Source organism: Dendrobium catenatum, unplaced genomic scaffold, assembly GCF_001605985.2.
Source record: "Dendrobium catenatum unplaced genomic scaffold, ASM160598v2 fragScaff_scaffold_1022, whole genome shotgun sequence".
NCBI lineage: Eukaryota > Viridiplantae > Streptophyta > Magnoliopsida > Asparagales > Orchidaceae > Dendrobium > Dendrobium catenatum.
The window spans coordinates 1,504,613-1,525,811 of NW_021319484.1; the positions used below are offsets into that span (position 1 = coordinate 1,504,613).

Here is a 21,199-nt window from a genome sequence, read left to right on the forward strand (position 1 = left end):
AAGTAATAAGGATTTAGTTCAAGAGAAGTGTATTAAGGATGAAGATTAAATAGGATTTTTATTACAGGAGGATTTTCAACAAATGTGAATGAGATATCTTGCTAAACTTTTCAATACATATTGTGAGAATATGATTGGTTTTAGTGACATTAGCATACTAAATGAAAATAAAGATTTTTGTTTTTATCGACTTATTAGTAAAACCAAAGTTAGATAGGCTTTAAAGAAAATGAAGTGTGCAAAAGCTATTGGAGCTAATTATATTCCAGTAGAAGTGTGGAAATGCTTAGGAGATGAAAGAATTTATTGGCTTATTTTGAAGATTAAAAGGATTTCAGATGAATGGAGAATGGGTATGTTGATTTCTATTTTTAAGAATAAAGGTCATGCATAAAATTGTGTGATTTATAGAGAAATTAAGTTTTATGGGAGAGAGTTATAGAGCATAGGTTGTGACGTAATACAATGTTTTTTTCTAAATCAATTTGGTCATGTCAGGTAGGTCTACTATGGACGCTATACATTTGTTGAGAGGTTTGATGGAGAGGTATGGAGAATAAGAATGATCTACATATGATATTTGTTGATTTAGATAAAGCATATGATAAAGTTTCATGAGAAGTGATATGGAGAGTTCTAAAAAAAATAGGAGTTAATAATGCTTATATTCAAGGCATTAAGAATATGTATATAGGAGTTGTTACTTGTGTTCAAACATAATGTGGTTTAATCAAGTATTTTCCTATTTCAGTTGGATTACATCAAGGATTAACCTTAAGTCCATATATCTTTGCTTTAGTTATGGATGTTCTCACTAGATATTTGTTAGAGGTTCTACCTGGTGTATGTTTTTTGCTGATAATATTCTTCTTGTTGATAAGACTAGAAAGAAAGTTGAATGTAAACTTGAATTATGGAGGTCAATCTTAGAGTCTAAAAGTTTTCATTTAAGTAGATTTAAAATCGAATATATGGAGTGTAATTTTAGTAGTAATAGATCTAGTGGGGGGATTCTGACTTTAGGCGATCAAGTTATTAATAAGAGTACATGTTTTAGATATTTTGGGTTTATTGTTTAGAGTGATGGTGAAATAGATGGGAATATTATTAGTTGAATTCAAATTAGATGGTTGAAGTGGAGGAATGCATCAGGCTTGTTGTGTGATAGAAAAGTCCCCCTCAAACTTAAGAAAAAATTTTATAAGATGGTGGTGAGACCTGCAATGCTTTATGTTGCTAAATATTAGCCATTAAAAGAGAAGCATAATACTAAGTTAAGTGTTGTAGAGATGAGGATGCTCAGGTGGATGAGTGGCTTTATCCTTAGAAATAGGATATGTAATGAGCATATACATGAAAGGGTTGGAGTAGCTCCAGTGGAAGATAAGATTAGAGAGAGTCGTCTTAGATGGTTTGGTCAAATAAAACGGCGACCTTCCGATGACCCGGTTAGGAAAGTAAAGGTATTAGATTTGACTTATGTTAAGAAAGGTAGAGGTAGACTTAAAAAGACTTGATTATAAAATATTAGACATTATCTTTCTTTATTAGATTTTAACTAGAATTTGACTTTTAACATCCATAATGGAGAAAAAGGGTTCATGTAGCCTATCCCACGTAGTGGGACAAAGGCTTGATGTTGTTGTTGTTATTGTTTTTGTATATTAGTTCTAGATTTTTTAGTCATTCAATTTAATCTCTCAGCTTATCAAATATGAACAAATATGATCCTCCCATCAATTTAGCCATTTCTTTGGACAACATTATATTGATGGAATACATCCATGAAGCTAGGACCATGAAACTATTTTAGTCCAAGTTAGAGGTGGCTCAAAATCAAATTGATCGAAATTAAAGTCGATCGAGAAAGGATTGTGGATAAATCAAAATTGAATTTGAGGCGACTCAATTATGAGGTAGCTCATTTTGATTTTGAGCCAACTCAAAATTATATTTAGAATTTTAATTTAAAAAACCATTATTCTATAAAAAAAATCATCATTTAACATGAAATTTATGATATATATCTTCAATTTATCAAAAAATACAATATATATATCCGACGAAAATATTCTTTTTACATTACATTCCTTTTCTAACTACATCATTTGTAGTCCCTTTACTTGTAGCATTGCTTCTTGTAAGTTCTTTCCTGATAAGGTGAACATAGTTCTCTTCAATTATTGCGAAGGAACACATGTAGCCCACTAAACTCGGAGAGATTATTAGGTGCGGAGTGCTGACGGGGAGAACCGTCCGCACAAGCATTGAGTATCTAGCTAGGTATCACTCGGTATCATTGGGTACCGCAAGGTACCCAATATTTGTGCGGACTGTGCGCACTCCACATTTAATAATTTTTTCCAAAATCGAGCCGAGTTTTGAGTCGAAAGGGAATTGAAGCCAACTACATTTTCCTATTTGCCTTGTTTATATTAGCCAGGATCTTTCACTATTGTGTTGTTAACTACATGTTAATCTTAATTAGCTAACTAGTTAGCTATTAGTGGATAGTACATATCCCACTATTTGAACAGCACTGTAGAAAAAAAAAATTTTCCTTTTCCGTTTTGCTCCTGCCATCTTCTACCTCTGCTGCTTAATTCACCACTTTTTATTTTACATTTAAGCCAAATAAGATAAGCACGCATACTCATCACATCCGTGAGCTTCAAATTTAAAATCTCTTGATTGATAGTTAAAGCTTTCAATAGATCAAGGTGAGTTACGTTTTTCACTAGTCGGGCTCAGTATTTAGCTCAAGTTAGATTAGTTTTTGCAACCTCATTTATTATAAAATGTTGTTAAAATATGTTTGATTATATGTATATATTCTTGAGGATATGTATTTTTAAAAAAAAAAATTATATATGATTTTAAGTGTATTTTATATTCGTAAATAGATTGTGTTGGTCTCAAGTAAAAGTTGAATGAAAAGAGAAAGCATTTGAGCCGAATATTACTCTATTAGTATTTCAATATTTTTATTTATTTTATTAAGTTTAAGTTGAGTTCCAATATAATTTGAGTTTTAAAATCTTATTTAAATTATTATGATTCAATCAACTTTTAGTTGTAATTGAGTTTTAATCCCATTTCATTAATTTCAAAGATAATGATGATTAAATTTATGACATTATAAAAATGAGAATATTAATATGAATGAAAAATATTCCTAAATGAGACTTTTCGATATAAGGCATGAAAAAATTAATTTATATTATAAATTTTAAATTATGTGCATTTGATGTTAGCGAACCCTTACATCAAATAAGCATAATAATACTGAGAGTAATGTAGGTTTTATTTTATGATATTTAATATATTCTATTCCATAGGAAATAGGAATAAAATCCTATATTTTTTAGCTTTCTCATATTTCACCTTAAGCTACTATGAAAAGCAAAATAATCTATATACATAATAAGATTGTCAAATTTTATTTTAAATAAAAATGATTTTAAATGCTATTACTTTAAGAAGAGTATTTTTAAAATTGCAAAATTATTTAAAGCTTTTGGAAAAGGGCATTTGTAGTAGATAGATGAATAAAATTTATCAAAGCTGAGTTGGCTCAAACTTGACTCATTAACGAGCTCGCGAGCAGAGCTTCGAGCTCAAGCCTACAATCGAGCTCGTATGATAAACGAGCTCGAGTTCGAGCTCAACCCAACTCGACATGAAAGCTTATCAAGGTACTCGATATAATTATATATATATTATATTTATATATAATAATACACATCACGTGCATTGGTGCTTCTCAAATGAGCTCGAGCTTTTCAAACGAACTCAAGCTTTCAAGTGGAGCTCGAGTTTGATATTTTCTAAACGAGTCAATCTCGAGCTCACTAATCGAGCTCAATCTCAAGCTCGAGCTCATTAAAGATTAAACGAGCCATGCTTGACAAGGCAAATACTCAACTCAACTCATTTACACCCCTAATTGTGACTGTATACCACTATGTATCGGGTGACATAACAAAGTCTAATTCGCCTTCAAATGATGAAGTGTCTACATGACATTCACACTTAGGCCATGGATAAATTCATATGAAAGAGTTCAAATTTGCATACAATAATTAAATCCATGAAATAGCTTTTCTGCCCATTCATACAAAAAGAGCACAAAGCCAAAAAAATTTCAGCATATTCTATCAGAGAGCTCAAATTACTTCCATAATAAAGGGAAAAAAAAATCCAACAGAAATCTAATCAAGATGAATTTTTAAACTCCTAAATTTATTTGAGATGAGTGCAATAAATTATTCATATATTACATTCAACTTAAAACAAATACAAAATTTAAAATTTCATCATAATCAAATCTTATGTTTTGTTTGAAAAAGCTTTCTTACAACTTTTTAAAATTGCTTTCTAGTACAAAACTTTAAATTTTTTATCAAAAAACAACTTTAAAAAGCAATAAGAAAATCACCCCAAACAAAGACTTAATAAGAACATTCCTATGTAATATAATTTTCATGAATAAAAAAAAAATTCAAATACCAAACCAAAGCTCAAAACATTTGAACAAATTTCCATATAGATATCTCAATAGATTCAATAAAGATTGTAATATAATGCATCAGCACGCATTTTACATTCAAATGAGTTCTTGATATCAAATTTTTATTCTGGAACGAGAGCAAAGATAAGGTGGGCTAAAATTTATTCAGCTACAAACAAATCAAAGTTGATAGTCCACCATTTTTGCTATTTAATAATAGAGAATTGAAAAGTTAGATAGACAAAATTTTACTTTAGATGGAGAGTACACTGTGTTGGTCGGATCCTTTTCCTTTTCTCATCTTCATATAACTGAAATAGGATGATAAAAGATTGAATATAAAATTTGAAAAAATAATTATATTTTTGCTATATAATATTAATAAAGAGATGGGTGGAAAAGTGAAGCTTACCACTTGTGGAGGGAAGCGGGGAAGTTGAACTCTCTTAGAACCGTCAGCCAAACGCTTTAGTGAAAACTGATTCTCTACCGCAGTAAACTCATTGAGAACCTGGAAAATGTTTTTGTTATTTCAAAATACAAAGAATGGAATCAATGGATTGACAAATAGAAGAAACTTATTCAAACGCACAGGAAAATAAAAAATAAAAATTAAAAAAAAAAAGATTAAGGCTTCCTTTGAGACAGCTTTATTATTGATTTTTAAATCAACTTTCTAAAACAAAATTTTAATTTTTATACTAAAAAGTTGTTTTAAAAAGCAATAATAAAGCCATCCCAAACGAAGCCTAAAGCTTTGAAACACACATTTTTTACATGCACAATCAATTAATGGCTCAATATTTTGGAAGCACACAGAAAGCTCTACTTAGATTCGGAAGGGAAGGCTGGCAGATTTCTAAGCCCGTTAGGAACATTATTTACAGTTTTATCAATCAGATAAAATGGTTGGCTAAACTGTGTTTTACTTGATGATGATGAGATTTACGGCTAAATTGTGTTGTATTATTTCTATCTAATTTTAATTTTTGTATTAAAAAGCTGCTTTAAGAGGCAGCAAGAAAGTCGTACCAAACAAAACCTTAACCTTCTTCCATCTTTAACATTCTGGTTATACTAATCATATTTTAAGTGAAGAGTAACCAAAGCACTAAATCTACTCATCATCCTTACAAAATATTAATGAAATAAAAGCAAGAAGATATTTAAGAGTATATAAGTGTATTCTATTTTTTTTACTCTAACCTAGTGAGCATTTATCCATCTATGAAATCTCATCCAATCACATAAACTCTCATCTTCTTTTTCCAATGTTCTTACATGTTAGCATTTCATTCATATGATCATCATTGCTCTCATAAGCACATTTTGCCTAACTCTTATCTTCTATGCACGTAAAACCATCAAAAAATTTCCTTGAGCAATGCTCTATTTTCCCCATTTCTACAGAGGATTACTTCAATGTTTTATGACAAACATTGAGTTTTAAAAATCTAAGTAGCTAAAGGAAATGCACACCTGATTCCGGATTGCTCCAATTAGCATGTCTTGACATCCAGAGGCATGAACATTTCCTAAGTTTGGGCACTGAAGCAACAGTCTCTCTACAGTGAAAGCAAAGTTAAACAACAACAGTTATCAAGTCTCTTCAAATAACGACAGAGCATATTCATGGTTTAGAAATTAGCATATATTAATCACTCTTACCAGGATGTAAATTTGTACAAGAATTAAGATTAAGTTCAACAAGTTTTGGGCAGTTGAGATATAGAGCCTGCAATATTAATGCATACTTAAAAAGATAGCAAGAAAATAATATAGTATAGTAAAAAGAAATTGGACATACATCTAACCCTGAGCAGCCCCATAAGCTAAGTTTCTTTAAACACTCATGTTTGATTAACAGTTTCTGATGCATAGAATTAGGCTTTTTAGCAAGAAAACGTTGGTATTTTCTACTTTCTGAAGCCTCTTCATCAATGTCAATCATGCTATCTTGAGGATGTTGATCATCGCAACTATAATCACAGATACTCATTCCACAGTCCATTAATGTAAGAAGTGGCAATTGGGCTGTGGCAAATTGAATTCCACCTGAAATTGTTCAATCATATCAATAAGTTCTCTAGTAAAAAATATGGATTTAGCATAAGCTTGACTTAAAGATGATTACTAGAAGTTATGTTTGGACAAAGAGCAAGGCGGAGCGTGGACAACGTTCTAGGCAATGCATTGCATATCATTCCAACACCATTATCAGTAATACTTGACCTGAAAGAAGCACAATCAATAATTAGATATTCAATTTTTACAAGTTCATATAGGAAGATACAAGTGTGAAGTTGTTAGTTACAAATAACAAATAGTGAAGCCATAATTTGCCTGATAAGTTGAACTAATGATACAAAAATAGCTCATACTGAGCTTGACTATCGTCTCAAACCATTTAATAATAGAGTGCTCATGGAAAGAAAAATGGAACATACCCACTCAAATCAAGCAATTCAAGATTTGTGTAACATGCAATAATTGAGGCCACTGATGCATCTGTGATTCGAGAACCAAGAATCAGAGACAGCATGCGCAAACCCCTGGAGGAATCAGCAGCCTTTAGTTAGTCGGCAATAGGAATACAATTTAAATGTGCAATATCGGATACTTTCAACATAAATTAAGATAGCTTTTTGCAATTTCACAAGTATTGATCACATATATTTACAATGTTTAAGCATTGATGAAATTGAATTCCCATTAATTCAAGAAAATGATTGAAAGAATAAGCCAAACTGATCATAAGTGAACGCATACCTAATATTTGCATCTGACAAAGCACGTACAGCATCATTACAAAGTAGTGCTGATGCAATATGAATGTTTCTTAAATTTGGACACCCACGACCAAGAGAATCCATCATGTTAACCAGATCGGTTGAATCATTTGTTTTCTGAATAAAACTTAAAGAAAGCTCTTTAAGATTTGGGCAGTGTAAAACCTAGGAAAAAATATTATTTGGTTAGTACATGGAAAAGCAAGTCAGCATGCTAGCTAGACAGGATCGTGAATATGCCTAATAGATACCATTCTAGATATGCAATAAAGGTCCGAAAGCCATAGCGTTGACAAACTGGTAGAATTGATGTTCAAAAAGCCTAGATTGGAACATCCTGAAACTTTAAGAACTGAAAGACTCCGCTTTTCGGCAACAAAATGACTTAGCTCATCCCTATTTGAAAAGTGGCATCAAAACAAAGAGAAAATAAGGGGAAAAAATAAGTATTGCATTCCAAAAATAATGATAAATGAACTTGGAGGAACAACTAGGAAAAGGTAATTTGATTAGAATATCAATAATAAAAGGTTACATTCAAGTAGTGTATTTCCCCAAATCAAGAAGCATGGTATTATCAGCAGTATGAAAATGTATCATTGAAAAGAGAACATCAGATTTTGCAGGCCTGGTGATACGATTTCTTGCGTGAAGGCCATCCATGAAAGTGAATACCACAAACCCATATAACGGGAATTTCCATACAAAGAAATTCATTGTAAGATGGACATAATTAGTTGGTTTTCAGTCGTAGAAATGCTGCAAGATTTATCTGAATGGACCTTAACATCATGTATAAAAAATTTTGACAAAAGTACACAACATCAAAGCCGTTCCAATGTCCATTATTCCTGCAAGGGGTATAAGTGATGATAAAAATAAATACAAAAAACTGAAATTTTTTAATAAAATGTGCTGGTGCGGGATGAATAGCAATCATCACAATCAATAACTAACAGTTCTTAAACATATAAAATGCAACATATTTCTCAAATAAGTAAGAAATGGGATATGCCTATGTATTAAAAAGGCCTCATATTTTCAAAATTAATGGTCAAATTACAATACTTCAAAGCGATAGTGTGATACCCAGTTATTCGATTGACTGCATTTTTTGTAAGACTGATCTCAAGGCATTCCAAGTTGGGACATGCGAATGCAACACAAGCTAATACTGTTGAATCAGCATCACTGCACCAAAAGACATGGGCATTTATTATCAACAGAGTTTGTTTACGGGAATTTCATAGCACATTAGAACATGCAAATAAAATAATAAACGTCAAACTTCACAAATATCATAGAACTATTTGGTTATTTATGAATAGAACATTTTGGGCTAAAAGCAACTATTTTAAATACATCCATTTGGTGTGTGAAAACAAAACAACATTTGAGGTGTTTGTGGAATCTAAAAGCTCGTGATAATTTCAACGTATATGAGGTATATCTACTCAAAAGATTAAATTTAGTAATTTCTATCATTTTTAGCCATTATTATTATTCATTTAGTACGAACATAATGAGATCTAAACGAAGATCTGCCAATCTGAACCCCTAATCCTAACATTAAGTAAGCTCGCTGCGTTTGTAAACACCTTGAAACCTTATCCAACATAGGGTAAATGGATACAAAAATAAAAAATAAGATCTACTTTTGGATCTGTTAATAAATCACCAAATCCAAGCATATCAAATGCGGGGAGCTAGAATGAATGGAAAACTGAGGATTAAAACCCACAAAATAGGGAATTCAAAGAAACGTACGAGTGAAATCGTATAATGGTACTTCCATGCCACTAAAACAGAAGTCAATAAGAGTGGATTTTGCTAAAGCACAAGGACTAAATCAAATAAACCAAAAACAAATTTTGGTATATGATTGTTGAAGATGAAATCTAACGACACATGAAAAGGCTTTGCTGCAAAGAAAGATCGAGAAAATTCTAGCAGCCTAACCCTAGTCGTTGATCAAGCGAAGAAAACCAAGGAAAACAGAAGTGAGAAACGCACTGAATATAAGTTCGACAGAACAGAAATCCTTTCCCTGATTGCTTCCATTGATTTCATCATGCATAATCTTAATAAATTCTAGATCTGCAATTAACAAATTCCACGACAGCAATCATTTTCCCTCGTGCTTCGATTAAGTTCTACTCATTTATTTATTTTCAATTAATTATTAAGGCTATGCTCCATCTTCCTTCATTTAATGTCTCGAATTAAAAATTAGATCGACGGTGATTCCACAATTTTTAACCAGAATTCCCCATAACCCTCAACCCTTGGCCAATCAATCCGATCAAGTTCGACTCCAAACCTTTCCATAATTAACGAGAGCCGAGCGAGGTTAGCACACTTGTGAAGCACCGATCCCACAAACCCGATCTGCGAAACCCTAACCCTAATCTCATCTGCGGAGATCCACACCCTCCTCACGCACTCCCTCCACCCCCTGCACACCAGCGCTGACCCCATCAACTCCTTCAGAGACAACCGTCGAAGCACCTTCGCCAGGCACGACTCCGGCAGAGCCAACCCCCCACCAACCTCCACCATCTCCTCCTCATCCTCTTCCGTCAACTCCATCCCCGCCGCCTCTGGCAGCGGCGTGGTCACCTCGGCCTCCTCATCATCAAAGGAGAGCGCGCGGCGTAGGCGGTGATCGGAGCGCGGGGGAAGCGCTGCGGCAAGAGAAGAGGAGCAGACATGTCCCTTCTTCGGCAGGCCGCATCGCCCGCAGTTGTAATTACCACGCTTCTTCGCCGGACCTCTTCGGAGTGGATCGTTACCGCCGGTGACGGTGGCGGCTGTTGGGTGCATCGCTGCTGTTAGGGTTTGGGGAGTTGGGTGGGCCGAGCAGAGAGCGAGCGAGAGAGAGAAAGAGAGAGAAAGAGAGAGAGACTTAGGAATATATAGTAAAAATCGATGTGGAGAATAGTAGAAGAAGCGGGAGATTAGAGTTCCTTTCGCGCCTTTTTTTCCCTCCGACGATAGCGGGTGACAAGAGAAAAGAGATATTACGATATTGCCATTCGCTGTGGCCCCACCACGTGGATCCCACCTAGTGTGCGGGTTGATTTTTGTTGTCCACACTGTCCAATAGGGTGATGACGTGAGGTAGGGGAGATGGGATGGCAGCCGTTCATTGGATGGTAGACATCAAGATTCTAAATTCATGTGGTATTTTTTATTTTATTATTATTATTATATTTGTTTAATTTATTAAAATTTAGGGGCTCTGAATGCAAAATAATATAGTATAAATTAAATACTTCGATCTTTTTTGGTTGGCTATAATATAAATGAATGTAATTGCTTTTTCTATTTTGGTTAGATGTATGCAGAGTAAAGCAAAATCTTACATGATTATATTTTGTTCAATGAATTTGTTACATGTTTGGCCCTGATGATGGCGCTCTTCTGGTGAGATTAAAAGCTCCAATGAGCTAGACTCAAACAGGAACATAGAGAATCTTGCCATCGGGATGATTCAAGTGCTCAATCTGATAGATTGCCTCTTTGTACGCCTTCATCTGCCCATCTCCAACTCTATCAAAATTCACAAACAATGTCGTCTCCGCTTGCATCTTCATTGACATGTTTCCCCAATCGATTATCTCGTATTATATCACCAGTCCGCCTTCGATCAACATTGCATGATTTCAGATCAGACAGGAAAGGAATGTCACCATAGGAAGTTGTTGTGAAGTCAAACAACAACGATGGCGCCAAATAATCGAATCCTCAGGCCAAGCAACAAAGTTGAACAACAATGGAAAAATAAAAAAGATGAAAAACAAACCCTAAATGCCTCTGAAAATGTCATGCCTTCTAATTCGACAATAAGGTAACGTCGTCAAAGTGATGTCGAGTAGCAACGAGGGAGCTGAAGAATCGACTGGTGCAGAACTCTACCTCGCGCCAAGTAGGGGGAAGGCACGAAAGATGTGTTCGACGATGATTCTATTGCTAGAGGAAGAAAATAATATTTTTTTTTAGGAGTTTTCGAGTTCAGCTCGTGTTCAGGTTCGAGCTCAATTAATTTTTAGTTCGTCAAGCCTCTAATCGAGTAGCTCGTTAAACGAGCAGAAATTAAAAGTTTTTTTTTTTTTAAATTGAGCCGACCCGCTCACAACCCCACCCCGACTACTGAGCTTAACCCTCCACGCATCAATCTCATTGCTAGTATCACTCCTTATATATAGCATAATCTTATTTCATTTCACGGTGTGGGACTAAACCAACCTTTTTCCTGAGCGGAAGTCGAGGCTGGAAATTGAGGTGGGAGCTGGGATGGACGGATAAAAATTTTTGAATGGAGAGAAAATTTTTTAAAAAATATTTCTAATTAGTTAGATTATTGAAAATAAAAGTTAAAAATATGTATAATGAAAATTTTTAAAGTTAAAAATATTAAATCATTAAAAATAAATTATTAAATTAGTAGGTTTAATAGTATTTATTTTTAAAACTCTAATTGAGCTTATTCATGAGCTTAAACGATATTGTTCGTAAACATAAATGAATTGAATGACAAGTTGTTCAAGCTTGTTCATTTATGTATCGATTATTTATATGAAGAGTGTTCAAGCTCGTTTGTTTACCTTATCAAACGAACATGAACGAGCTTTTATCAAGCCAAGCCATGAGCAGCTTATCGAACGCTCGATTCATTTGCAGCCCAATTTCTTCAAGTAGATTGCTCTCTCTCTCTCTCTCTCTCTCTCTCTCTCTCTCTCAAGCCGAGCCACGAGCAGCTTATCGAACACTCAATTCACTTGCAGCCCAAATTCTTCAAGTATATTGCTCTCTCTCTCTCTCTATTGCGTGAATTTCTTTTCACTCAATTTTAATGTCATCTTAATTTTTAATATTTAATTACAAGTGAATAGAGGAGGGGCTGCATCCTCTTAGCTTTAGATGATGAACTATAGTCCCCTCCTACTTAGGACTTAGGTTGATAAAGTTGGACCCTAAATATGAAATAAATTAGAATTTGAAAGATTTGGAGTCCAAACAAAGTTAGGTGCCTAAATTAAATCTTGGTGAGATAGGAGTGAGATTTAAAGCAGTTATGGGCTAGTTAAGGATTAGAATTGTGTAATTAACCATTTATAAAAATAAAGTTTAACATTATCACTTTTACGAAGTTATGCCATGGTTTTACAATTATTTCACACTTAAGAAAGAGTTATTAAGCTCCGTTTCGGACAACTTTTTTTGTGTTTTCTAAAACAGTTTTCTAGCAAAAAGAACTCTTCAATTAGAAATTTTTGTACTCTAAAACTGTTTTAGAAAGCAACAAAAAAACTGTTCTAAACGAAGCCTAAGATGTCTGTGATATAAGTTGCTGGTTCTGTCTATTTTAAATTACATGACGCTCAATGTAGCATATTTTTATGGATTTAAGTTATCATCTGGCTAATTGATACTTATTGGGTGAGCTATAGTTGACTGAGGTTTAACAAGGTACCTTAATAATGGCAAGTATTTTACCAAGCAAATCTATGGTTCTATAAAGTTTAATCAATTAAACTTAATGATCCTTTAGGTTAAGGTTTATGGAGATAGACTCATATTGCATTTTGAGATCTAACCTAACCACTTTCTTTCTTTATAGTTGTCAAGTGATCTTTACACAATAACTTGATTTAATCAAAAAAGTTTTATCATCATTTTTGGCTAGCTATGAAAAAATGTTAGCAACTTAGGTTTCGTTTGGGAGGCTTTCTTACTGCCTCTTAAAGTAGCTTTCTAGTTCAAAATTTTTAATTATTTAACTAAAAATATGCTTCAAGAAGCAATAAGAAAGCCGTCACAAACAAAACCTTAATTATAAATGCCTTAATCAATTCAACCTTTATACCCATTGGATCATAAGCTTACAATCATATAGCCATTTCATATTTTTAATGAGATTGACCAAAGCATTTCATATTATCGATCAATCCCTTCTCTATAAAGACGGATGTTTTGTTAGGCGGGAGATAGACTTAGTTGGTCTCTATTCATAACATTAGGGATACTACCGGGGTATGTGTGAGGGTGTCCATTTGGGCCTGTAGATTAGGTTTAGTCCTAACTCAAAATTAATACGACGCAAATACGATCAGCTTGAATCTAACCAATTTATTAAACGGACGAAAAATATCAACCAAAACCAACCCACCTTTTTTATGACACAAGAGAACATTTAAGTTGTTAATTGTTAATATTACCCTATCCCAAAACGAACATAAATATCCAAATCGGACAAAACAACTAAGAATGCGTCGATCTTATCATTAAAATTAAAATACCAACTCATAGTACAAATATCATAAAAAAGACAACAAAATTTCATAATATAACACAACATTTTCATCAAACATTGTACCATTCATCAAACTTAGAAGAAAATATCATAAACCCTAAGTTCTCAAATACATACACATACATTTTTGTTTTCAAAGTGACAATCCAGACTCCTCATCTTCTTCTAATGTGCTTGTATAGACAAAGAAGAGTGCCCATATAAGCCCAAATACTCCAAGCAATATCCAACCAAGTAAATTGTTGCTCACTCCCAAACTCAATCCTGTCCCCTCTGTGCTCATCCTCTCATCCACCAACGCAAGCGCAGGTCCTGTTGCACCGATCATACTCGTCGCCATCATCGCCGCCATTGACTTGTTAATTTTCTTGTTCGTCGCCGGCTTCCCCTCAGATGAGCATCTAATAGCTCCTCCCCGAGTTCGAATTTGCGGCAACCCTGAAAACATTGTAACAGTAAATGCTTATGTGAGATAGCTAAAATTTAAATTGTAATGAATTGTTTGACTATTTGTTTTAGAACATGAGATTTGTGAAATAAAAAAAAATAAAAAACCTTAAGTTCATTAACTGACATAATAGTAATACTTCATAAATCCCAAACTTAATCAATAAAGAAACTAAAATAAGATGTATCAAAACCAAATCTTACTTAAAATTCTATAAAAAAAATGGGATATATACTGAAAGTTAGGAGTTAACCTATGATGGGAGAAGTGAAGGCGGCGGCCGAGGCCTTACGACGGACGACAGAGTGAGCAACAATCGGGGCGGCGACGGCGGCAGTGACGGCAGCCATCTTTACTAAATCTAGAGGAAGAGAGGAACAAAGTGTGAGTAATTGTGTTGTTTGGTGAGATGAAAGAGGAGATATGAAGGCTGTTTATTTTGGTAGCAAAGTGGTGGAGGAGAGCTTGTGGCTAAGAATTGTCTTTAACGGATGAGGAATCCGTTAATAGCCAATCAAAGCATGACACCTGTGAAGTGTCATCCAGGTCGATATGGGCGCGTGAGATTATTAGAAAATTAGCACAGAACTATAATTAAAAATTTATGATATAAGATGTTTTTAAGTGGCCTAATAACGTTTAATTAATATATAATTAGATCAATAATTAATAACAATTTTCTAATTAAAGCATGATTAAGTTCTAATTCATCAGCTTTGTTATTAAATAAGTACTAATCACATCTATTACGTAATTTTTGTATAATTAATTTTAAATATCAGTTGTTAACCTAAATAAAGCTAATTATTCTATAATCAGTATATTTTAATGTCATAGCTTAATAAAGACATAAGAATGCCACAAATTAACTTTTTTATCAATATATATCTATTACAGACTTGAACATTTGAGGCGGTGGAGAGATAAAGAACTTGATGTCTTAGCTTTAAACGAAGATCCATCACATATACAGATAAAGAGAGCGGAGTGTGAGAGTCATAAGAGACACCAATATTTTTACGTGAAAACCCCTAAAAAAAGGGGAAAAATCATGGTGCCTAACTTGATTAAAACGATTCCCCTAGTGTTTGTAGCCGACTACAAATAATGTATCATATATAGCACGTTACATGATTGGATTTAGAAGAATCCAATAATTAATGAGTCATTTTTCTGTTTATTTACTTGGTAAGGCAATGGGGTCAGAGGGACCATGGTTGGCGGGCGACGGAGGTCAAAGGGACGTAGTCGGCGGGCGGCATAGGTCGGAGGGACTATAATTAGCAGACGACAATGGTGAGATGGATGGTAGTTGGCATACTACAGAGGTCTGAGCGATAATAGTCGGCGATGTCAAATAATGGTCTAGCTGTTCATGCTCCCCAAAAGGCACACAAGTTTGTGGGCACTATTATTATTATATAATTTCTTATCTAGTTATTTACTCGAATTAACAAAAATTATTTTTATCAAATATATCATTATTCTCAAGTTAATAAACTAGTTAATTAATGGTTAGTTAGTTTTCTTAAATAATCATAATTAATCCATAATTTATCTATTCAATCTTTAATTAGAATTCATCATACTTATGGCTTAAATTTGTTTTAATTAATTAATTGATTGTTGATTAATTCATTAAATAATTAACTTTTTATATCATAAGTATGTATACTTAAATCATAATTACATATACATAAGGAGAAATACTCCTACAAAAATGCCCATCAAATATTCTTATGAACCCATTGCCACACTTGGATGAGAACTTTTATTCGGTCCGGTGAACGTACCCTCCTCTACGTTCGGCCACCAATATTTTAGCGCTACGTAGCATGAAGAAAAGTCGTCGACCCGACCTGCTATTTTTTGGGTTCTCGCACGTTCATTTTTTTAAATCCTTGACGAGCCGAACAACATCTCATCACCTTTTGGATATATTTCAAATACCTAGCAATACCGAGCAAATACCAAGTTGTACCTAGTTTTTTCTAGCAATACCGAGCAAATACCTAGCAATACCGAGCAAATCCCTAGCAATACCGAGCAAATACCTGGCAATACCGAGCAAATACTGAGTTGTACCGAGTTTTTTCTAGCAATACCGAGCAAATACCTAGCAATACTGAGCAAATCCTGAGCAAATACTGAGTTGTACCGAGTTGTAAAAAACTCGGTACAACTCGGTATTTGCATGGTATTGGTCTTCACAGAGTGGTATTTCTCATTTTGCAAAGTAATACCTAGCAAATACCGAGCAATAACGAGAAAATCGCAAACATAGCATTCCCGGGTTCCGCTCCGGGTCAAGTCGTCGGGCCGCGCGTTTAGAGTAAGAGCACGTGGCGACATGTTGTTGGCGACCGAACGTAGCTCTACGTCCGATCAGAGGACGTAATAATTGTTCCTTGGATGATGGGTACGAGAGGACCGCGCACGAATTTCCAAAAAACAATGGATATCGTAAGAGGATCTATTGATTAGTTATTACATATTCTGATTAAACTTTAATAATTAATTATTTATGTAAATTAGTATATTAAATAACTAACTAATCAGCTATTATATTTTAAGTTTCTAAAAACATATATAATTACTATAAAAATATCTCCCAAAGAATATTACGGGATCCACCATTCAATAATATCTATTTATTTTTGGAAATTCGTGCAAGGTCCTCTTGTTTCCCCTAAACCCTAAGATTTTCTTGAAAATAAAAATTGAGATATCACCTTAAATATTTTATTTGCCACTCAAAAAATCTTTATCTATTTGCATATCTTATATTTATTTATTTATATATAATTTAAATATTTAAATATAATTCAAACTATAAAAAGATGTTTTTTAATAAATAAATAGTATTAATTAATTTGATTTATAGTTATGAAACACCCATTTTTATTAATTAGGATGATCCTAAAAATTATTGTCTTTGATTGGAAATTAATATTAAATAAAAAGAATTTCTATTACACTAACCTAAAAATAAATTTAAATTTATTATAATAAATTTTATATCAGGATATTTTCTCATAATCAGGAAAGAAATTTTTTAATGAAAGTACATAAATTAATTAAATATTTTTAAGGATATCGAACACCGCACAGAATAATCCCTTCTATATTTGTATTTTGTATTTCAATTTTTATATATTTTTACTCATATCATGTAAAAATAATAATAAATTATATCTAACTTTACTTATTAAAATTTAAAATAATTTACAAAAAAATGATAATTTATTAATTATTCTGTCTATTTTCTCTTTCATGGTCATCATTAAGGAAAAAAAAACTTCATATACTAATAAAATTTAAAACTTTTAATATTAAATAATAGCTAAAACATACATACAATAGGATCGCAGTGGAAGATTTAAGATTTTGACATAGAAAAAAAAAAAAAGTTTTCATATAATGATTTAATATCATGATTGAATTTTCTCATCCTAAAATTCTTATCTCTTTCTCTTATTTTATTTTCTTTTATTTTCCTTATTTTTCTTGAAAATAATATTATTGGTATATTATAAAAAAATCTATCTTGATCAAATATGAATCTCAAGGCAAAATCAAGTTGGAAACTTTAAAAATTAAAACTGGAACCATCTTAACTATGATTTAAACGAACCTAAAGTCGAATTAAACGTCTCGTAAATAAAAACCCAACGACGCCAAATTCAACTCAATTCAAGTCCAAATCAAAGACCCGAAACACATTTGAAAGGTTCAAACCATAATTTGGATTACCAAACAATTTCTAAACATGACTTGCTTATAATTGAATCAAGCGACTCAACGAGACGAATCCAACAAGCCCAATATCACTAAATTATAATATCATTAAGACATTCAAATGCCTAATAAATGGTCAATGATCAAGGGATTCAACATCGACCATCCATGAAACCACACCCAATTTACCCTTGATCACTCTCATAAATCTATAAATAGACCCCTCACCTCTCATGGAGGGGGACCCCAAGCAAAAAGCAAGAAGAGAGATCAGATATCACACTTACCACTTAGCTCCTGCTCAAACATTACCGAACTTCCACTGGACCACTAACTAACACCACAATTCCGCTTGACCACCAACTGCCGCTGGACTTCCCCTTGACCACCAATTGACACCGGATTTTCACCGATCATCGACTAACATCCAAAATTTTGCCAGCTCACCAATTGACGTTGAACTTCCATCAGACCACAAACTGACACATGAATTTTCGTCGGACTTCTACATGACATTGAACTTCTATTAGTCGCCGCATTTATACTCGACCATCATCCTTAGGTGGACTTCTAACAGGTCACCAATTGTCGTCGGACTTACACTCGGCCATATACGGTCCTTCTGACCTCCCTTGTTTACCAAGAACGGTCTTTTTAACCTCCGTTGCCAAAAAACGACGATCTTTTTGACCTCCATCACCCGCTGATAATGGTCCTTCCGACCTCTTTTCTACATATTATGGTTCTTCCGACCCCCGTTGTTAGATTATGGTCTTTTCGACCATCGTCGCCCGTCGACAACAGTCCTTCCAACTATTGTCCTTCCATCCTCCATCTCCATATTATGGTCCTGTCAACTACGGTCATTCCAGCCTCCATCTCCATATTATGGTCCTTCATACCTTTATCACCTGTCGACTACAGTCTTTCCGACTTCCGCCGCCCATCGATAGTGGTTCTTCCAACCTCCATCTCCAAATTACGGCAATTCCTACCTTCATCGCCAGAATATGGTCCTTCAAACCTTTGTTACCTTCAAAATATGGTTCTTCCAACATCCGTCGCTATCAACTATGGTCCTTCCGACCTCTGTCATATGTGGACTACAATCTCGTCGACCACTATCACTCGACTACGGCCTTTCTGACCTCCGTCGTCTACCGACTATTGTGCTGCCGACCAAACAAACATGTCTTTAATGATTATTGTAATTCCTACCATGTAATGCGCTCCATATGATGTATATTTGTTACATAAAGCCAATGCCTTCTCCCAAGGAAGGACCTCATTTGTAATCGATTGCAAATATTAGTGGAATACTTTAAATTGGATTATGCCCATGGTTTTTCCCATTTTTAGGATTTTCATGTAAAATGTCTAATGACTCTTATGAATGAAACACCCTCACTCTTATTTGATTGTGTGTTGGACCTTCGTACAAGGCTAAGACATTAAACTTTATATTTTTTTACCGTCGTGAATATTCCAGTATGCAACATTTAAGATATAATATATAGATAAAATTGAATTCAACACCCATCATTTTGTTATTTATCATTTAAAATATATTTTATTTATTTTTAAATTATTAGAGTTAAAAATTCAATAATATTATAATAATATGCTATACATATTAATCATAATTTTATATTTGAACAATTGAATTTTTTAAACAATTTAAATAAACATATTTCGGTAAATAATTCCAAAAACAACCCCTTTTCCAAATAAACCGCCAAAAACACAACCGGCAGGTCCGGTTCAGTAAAACCAACCAAACCGCCAGCGCACGTTAGCACCATTCTATGTGATATGTACGAGAAAAGCCAATTCTCCGGCTCGGGAACATGATATTTAAAGCGTAGCGCTAACACGCCAAAACAAACTTCTACGGTTGTCTGCTCCTTAGTCGTTCTTCGATCCTTCGCGTTATTGCCGCGAGAATCCCTCTTCGGCCCACCAAATCTCGCCGGGGATCATTTCGCCGGCGGCATGTAAACCCCACCCTCTTACTCATCCAATCAATCTCTACAATCAAATATTCGATGAAGAATCCCCTTTCTCGGACGTCAATGCTGATCGCAGAGCTCTCAGGAAGCCGCGGGGAGCTCGCATGCATGGAGATTTATAGTCTTTCGTTTCGCGAGGGATTCTGAGCTTGTTCAGTGATAGTAATCAACGTTGGAAGTGTGAGGTGCGGTGATGGCTAACGCAGAAGAGTCGATTGCTCCACCGCAGGAGGTTAGGGTGCAAAGGAAGCTACTATTAGCGTGCATGACTTGTCCCCTGTGCCACAAGCTCCTTAGGGATGCCACCGCCATATCGGAATGCCTCCATACGTGTGAGTCCCTTCTTTGGATCCCAAATCTTGGCTTTTCCTGGCGTTATGATTGTGGTTCTTGTACGACGTGGATTGATCTTGATTTTGCGTTTCCTTGGTTCTGTTTATGGGGTTCTTCTCATTCAATGGATTGGATCTGGAGCCTTCGTATTTCTTGGGTTTGGGAGGTCGTTATTGGCTGATGACGTATGAATAGAGGATCTTTGTCGTTGTTGCAATCGTGCAGTTCGTTTTTTTTTAAATTCTGCTATGCAGAGAATGAGAAAAAGAGGACGCTTTATTGTTTGTCATAGCACCAATGCTGTTTATCGTATTTTTCGTCTTTGATCCTGTTCAGAGGCAACCGATGATGGTGGTTTTATTTTATTCTGGCCTCTGGCTGCTTATTGAAATTTGAAATTGAGAAGTTTATACAAATGAAATGATGCTTTTTAACTTTTATGCTGCTTATACAGTTAATTATATTTTCGTTAAGCCTCGTCGTATAGGGTATATGGTACAGTAGTGTATTGGAACATAACTTTTCAGAGGAAAAAACCTAACGAACTTATTCTGTGCTTCTCCTTCTTTGCTCGCATTGTGCCAAATTGACATCAGAGCAATAGACATGACCAACGACGATGTTCGGGCTTGGGATTCCATTGGCTAAGCTACCGCAAATATTGAACAATGATTGGATCTTTTGACCTCAGATTTATAGAGAATGTAGCAGAAAAACAAGTATGTCACCTGTAGGCTTAAGGGCAGTGCTGGAGCATGGTGAGTTCAATTGAGTCAATCTTGTAGTCGAGATGGGCTTGAAGACATAAAACAATGGCAACGAATGAAGTAAATGTTGCAAATTCATTTCTCATCTTTCTACTATTAACATATACTGTAACTTCAATATCAAATATCTATGTGGGGAGGTTGGTCTGTGAGTGCTTATACCTAAGAGTTTATTTTATGAGGACATCCGACCGTGAATATTTATTAGAGGAGCTGAAGATCAACGGCCATGATGATCCACTTTATTTTGAGTGATTAGTTTTATTTTGATTTATTTATACAATTTTTT

At 34.2% G+C, this 21,199-nt stretch overlaps 3 protein-coding genes across 6 annotated transcripts in view; 1 reads left to right on the top strand and 2 right to left on the bottom strand.

Moving 5' to 3' along the window:
• Nucleotides 1–4,528: 4,528 nt before the first annotated feature.
• Nucleotides 4,529–10,228, bottom strand: LOC110099428 (F-box/LRR-repeat protein 17). Its single transcript, XM_020826569.2, has 11 exons — nt 9,620–10,228; nt 8,389–8,490; nt 7,551–7,695; nt 7,280–7,464; nt 6,958–7,062; nt 6,645–6,742; nt 6,318–6,565; nt 6,179–6,245; nt 5,990–6,075; nt 4,923–5,021; nt 4,529–4,821 (listed from the first exon to the last, which is right to left on the bottom strand). Exons 1-11 carry the CDS (start codon nt 10,120–10,122, stop codon nt 4,759–4,761), a joined length of 1,701 nt encoding a protein of 566 aa, XP_020682228.1. The 5' UTR covers nt 10,123–10,228; the 3' UTR covers nt 4,529–4,758.
• A 3,356-nt stretch (nt 10,229–13,584) lies between these two features.
• On the bottom strand, nt 13,585–14,483 carry LOC110099403 (photosystem II reaction center W protein, chloroplastic). Its single transcript, XM_020826531.2, has 2 exons — nt 14,317–14,483; nt 13,585–14,053 (listed from the first exon to the last, which is right to left on the bottom strand). The coding sequence occupies exons 1-2, from the start codon at nt 14,411–14,413 to the stop codon at nt 13,749–13,751; spliced, it is 402 nt and encodes a 133-aa protein (XP_020682190.1). The 5' UTR covers nt 14,414–14,483; the 3' UTR covers nt 13,585–13,748.
• Nucleotides 14,484–19,680: 5,197 nt separating this feature from the next.
• The window catches only part of LOC110099420 (E3 ubiquitin protein ligase DRIP2-like), a 49,988-nt gene continuing 48,469 nt past the window's right edge, over nt 19,681–21,199 (top strand). For all 4 annotated transcript variants that reach the window (XM_020826557.2, XM_028697931.1, XM_020826561.2 and 1 more), the window contains exon 1: nt 19,681–20,142. In XM_020826557.2, coding sequence (XP_020682216.1) covers nt 20,004–20,142 — 139 coding nt within the window. In that variant the 5' untranslated portion in view covers nt 19,681–20,003. The remainder of the gene's footprint in view (nt 20,143–21,199) is intronic.

Coding starts and splice junctions, on each gene's coding strand:
- LOC110099403 (XM_020826531.2), bottom strand. CDS start 14,413: ATGGCTGCCGTCACTGCCGCCGTCGCCGCCCCGATTGTTGCTCACTCT. Junction 14,054..14,316: donor CTTCACTTCTCCCATCATAG/GTTAACTCCTAA, acceptor CAATGTTTTCAG/GGTTGCCGCAAATTCGAACT.
- LOC110099428 (XM_020826569.2), bottom strand. CDS start 10,122: ATGCACCCAACAGCCGCCACCGTCACCGGCGGTAACGATCCACTCCGA. Junction 8,491..9,619: donor CTCTCGTTAATTATGGAAAG/GTTTGGAGTCGA, acceptor CTTTTGGTGCAG/TGATGCTGATTCAACAGTAT. Junction 7,063..7,279: donor TTGTCAGATGCAAATATTAG/GTATGCGTTCAC, acceptor TGATTCCTCCAG/GGGTTTGCGCATGCTGTCTC.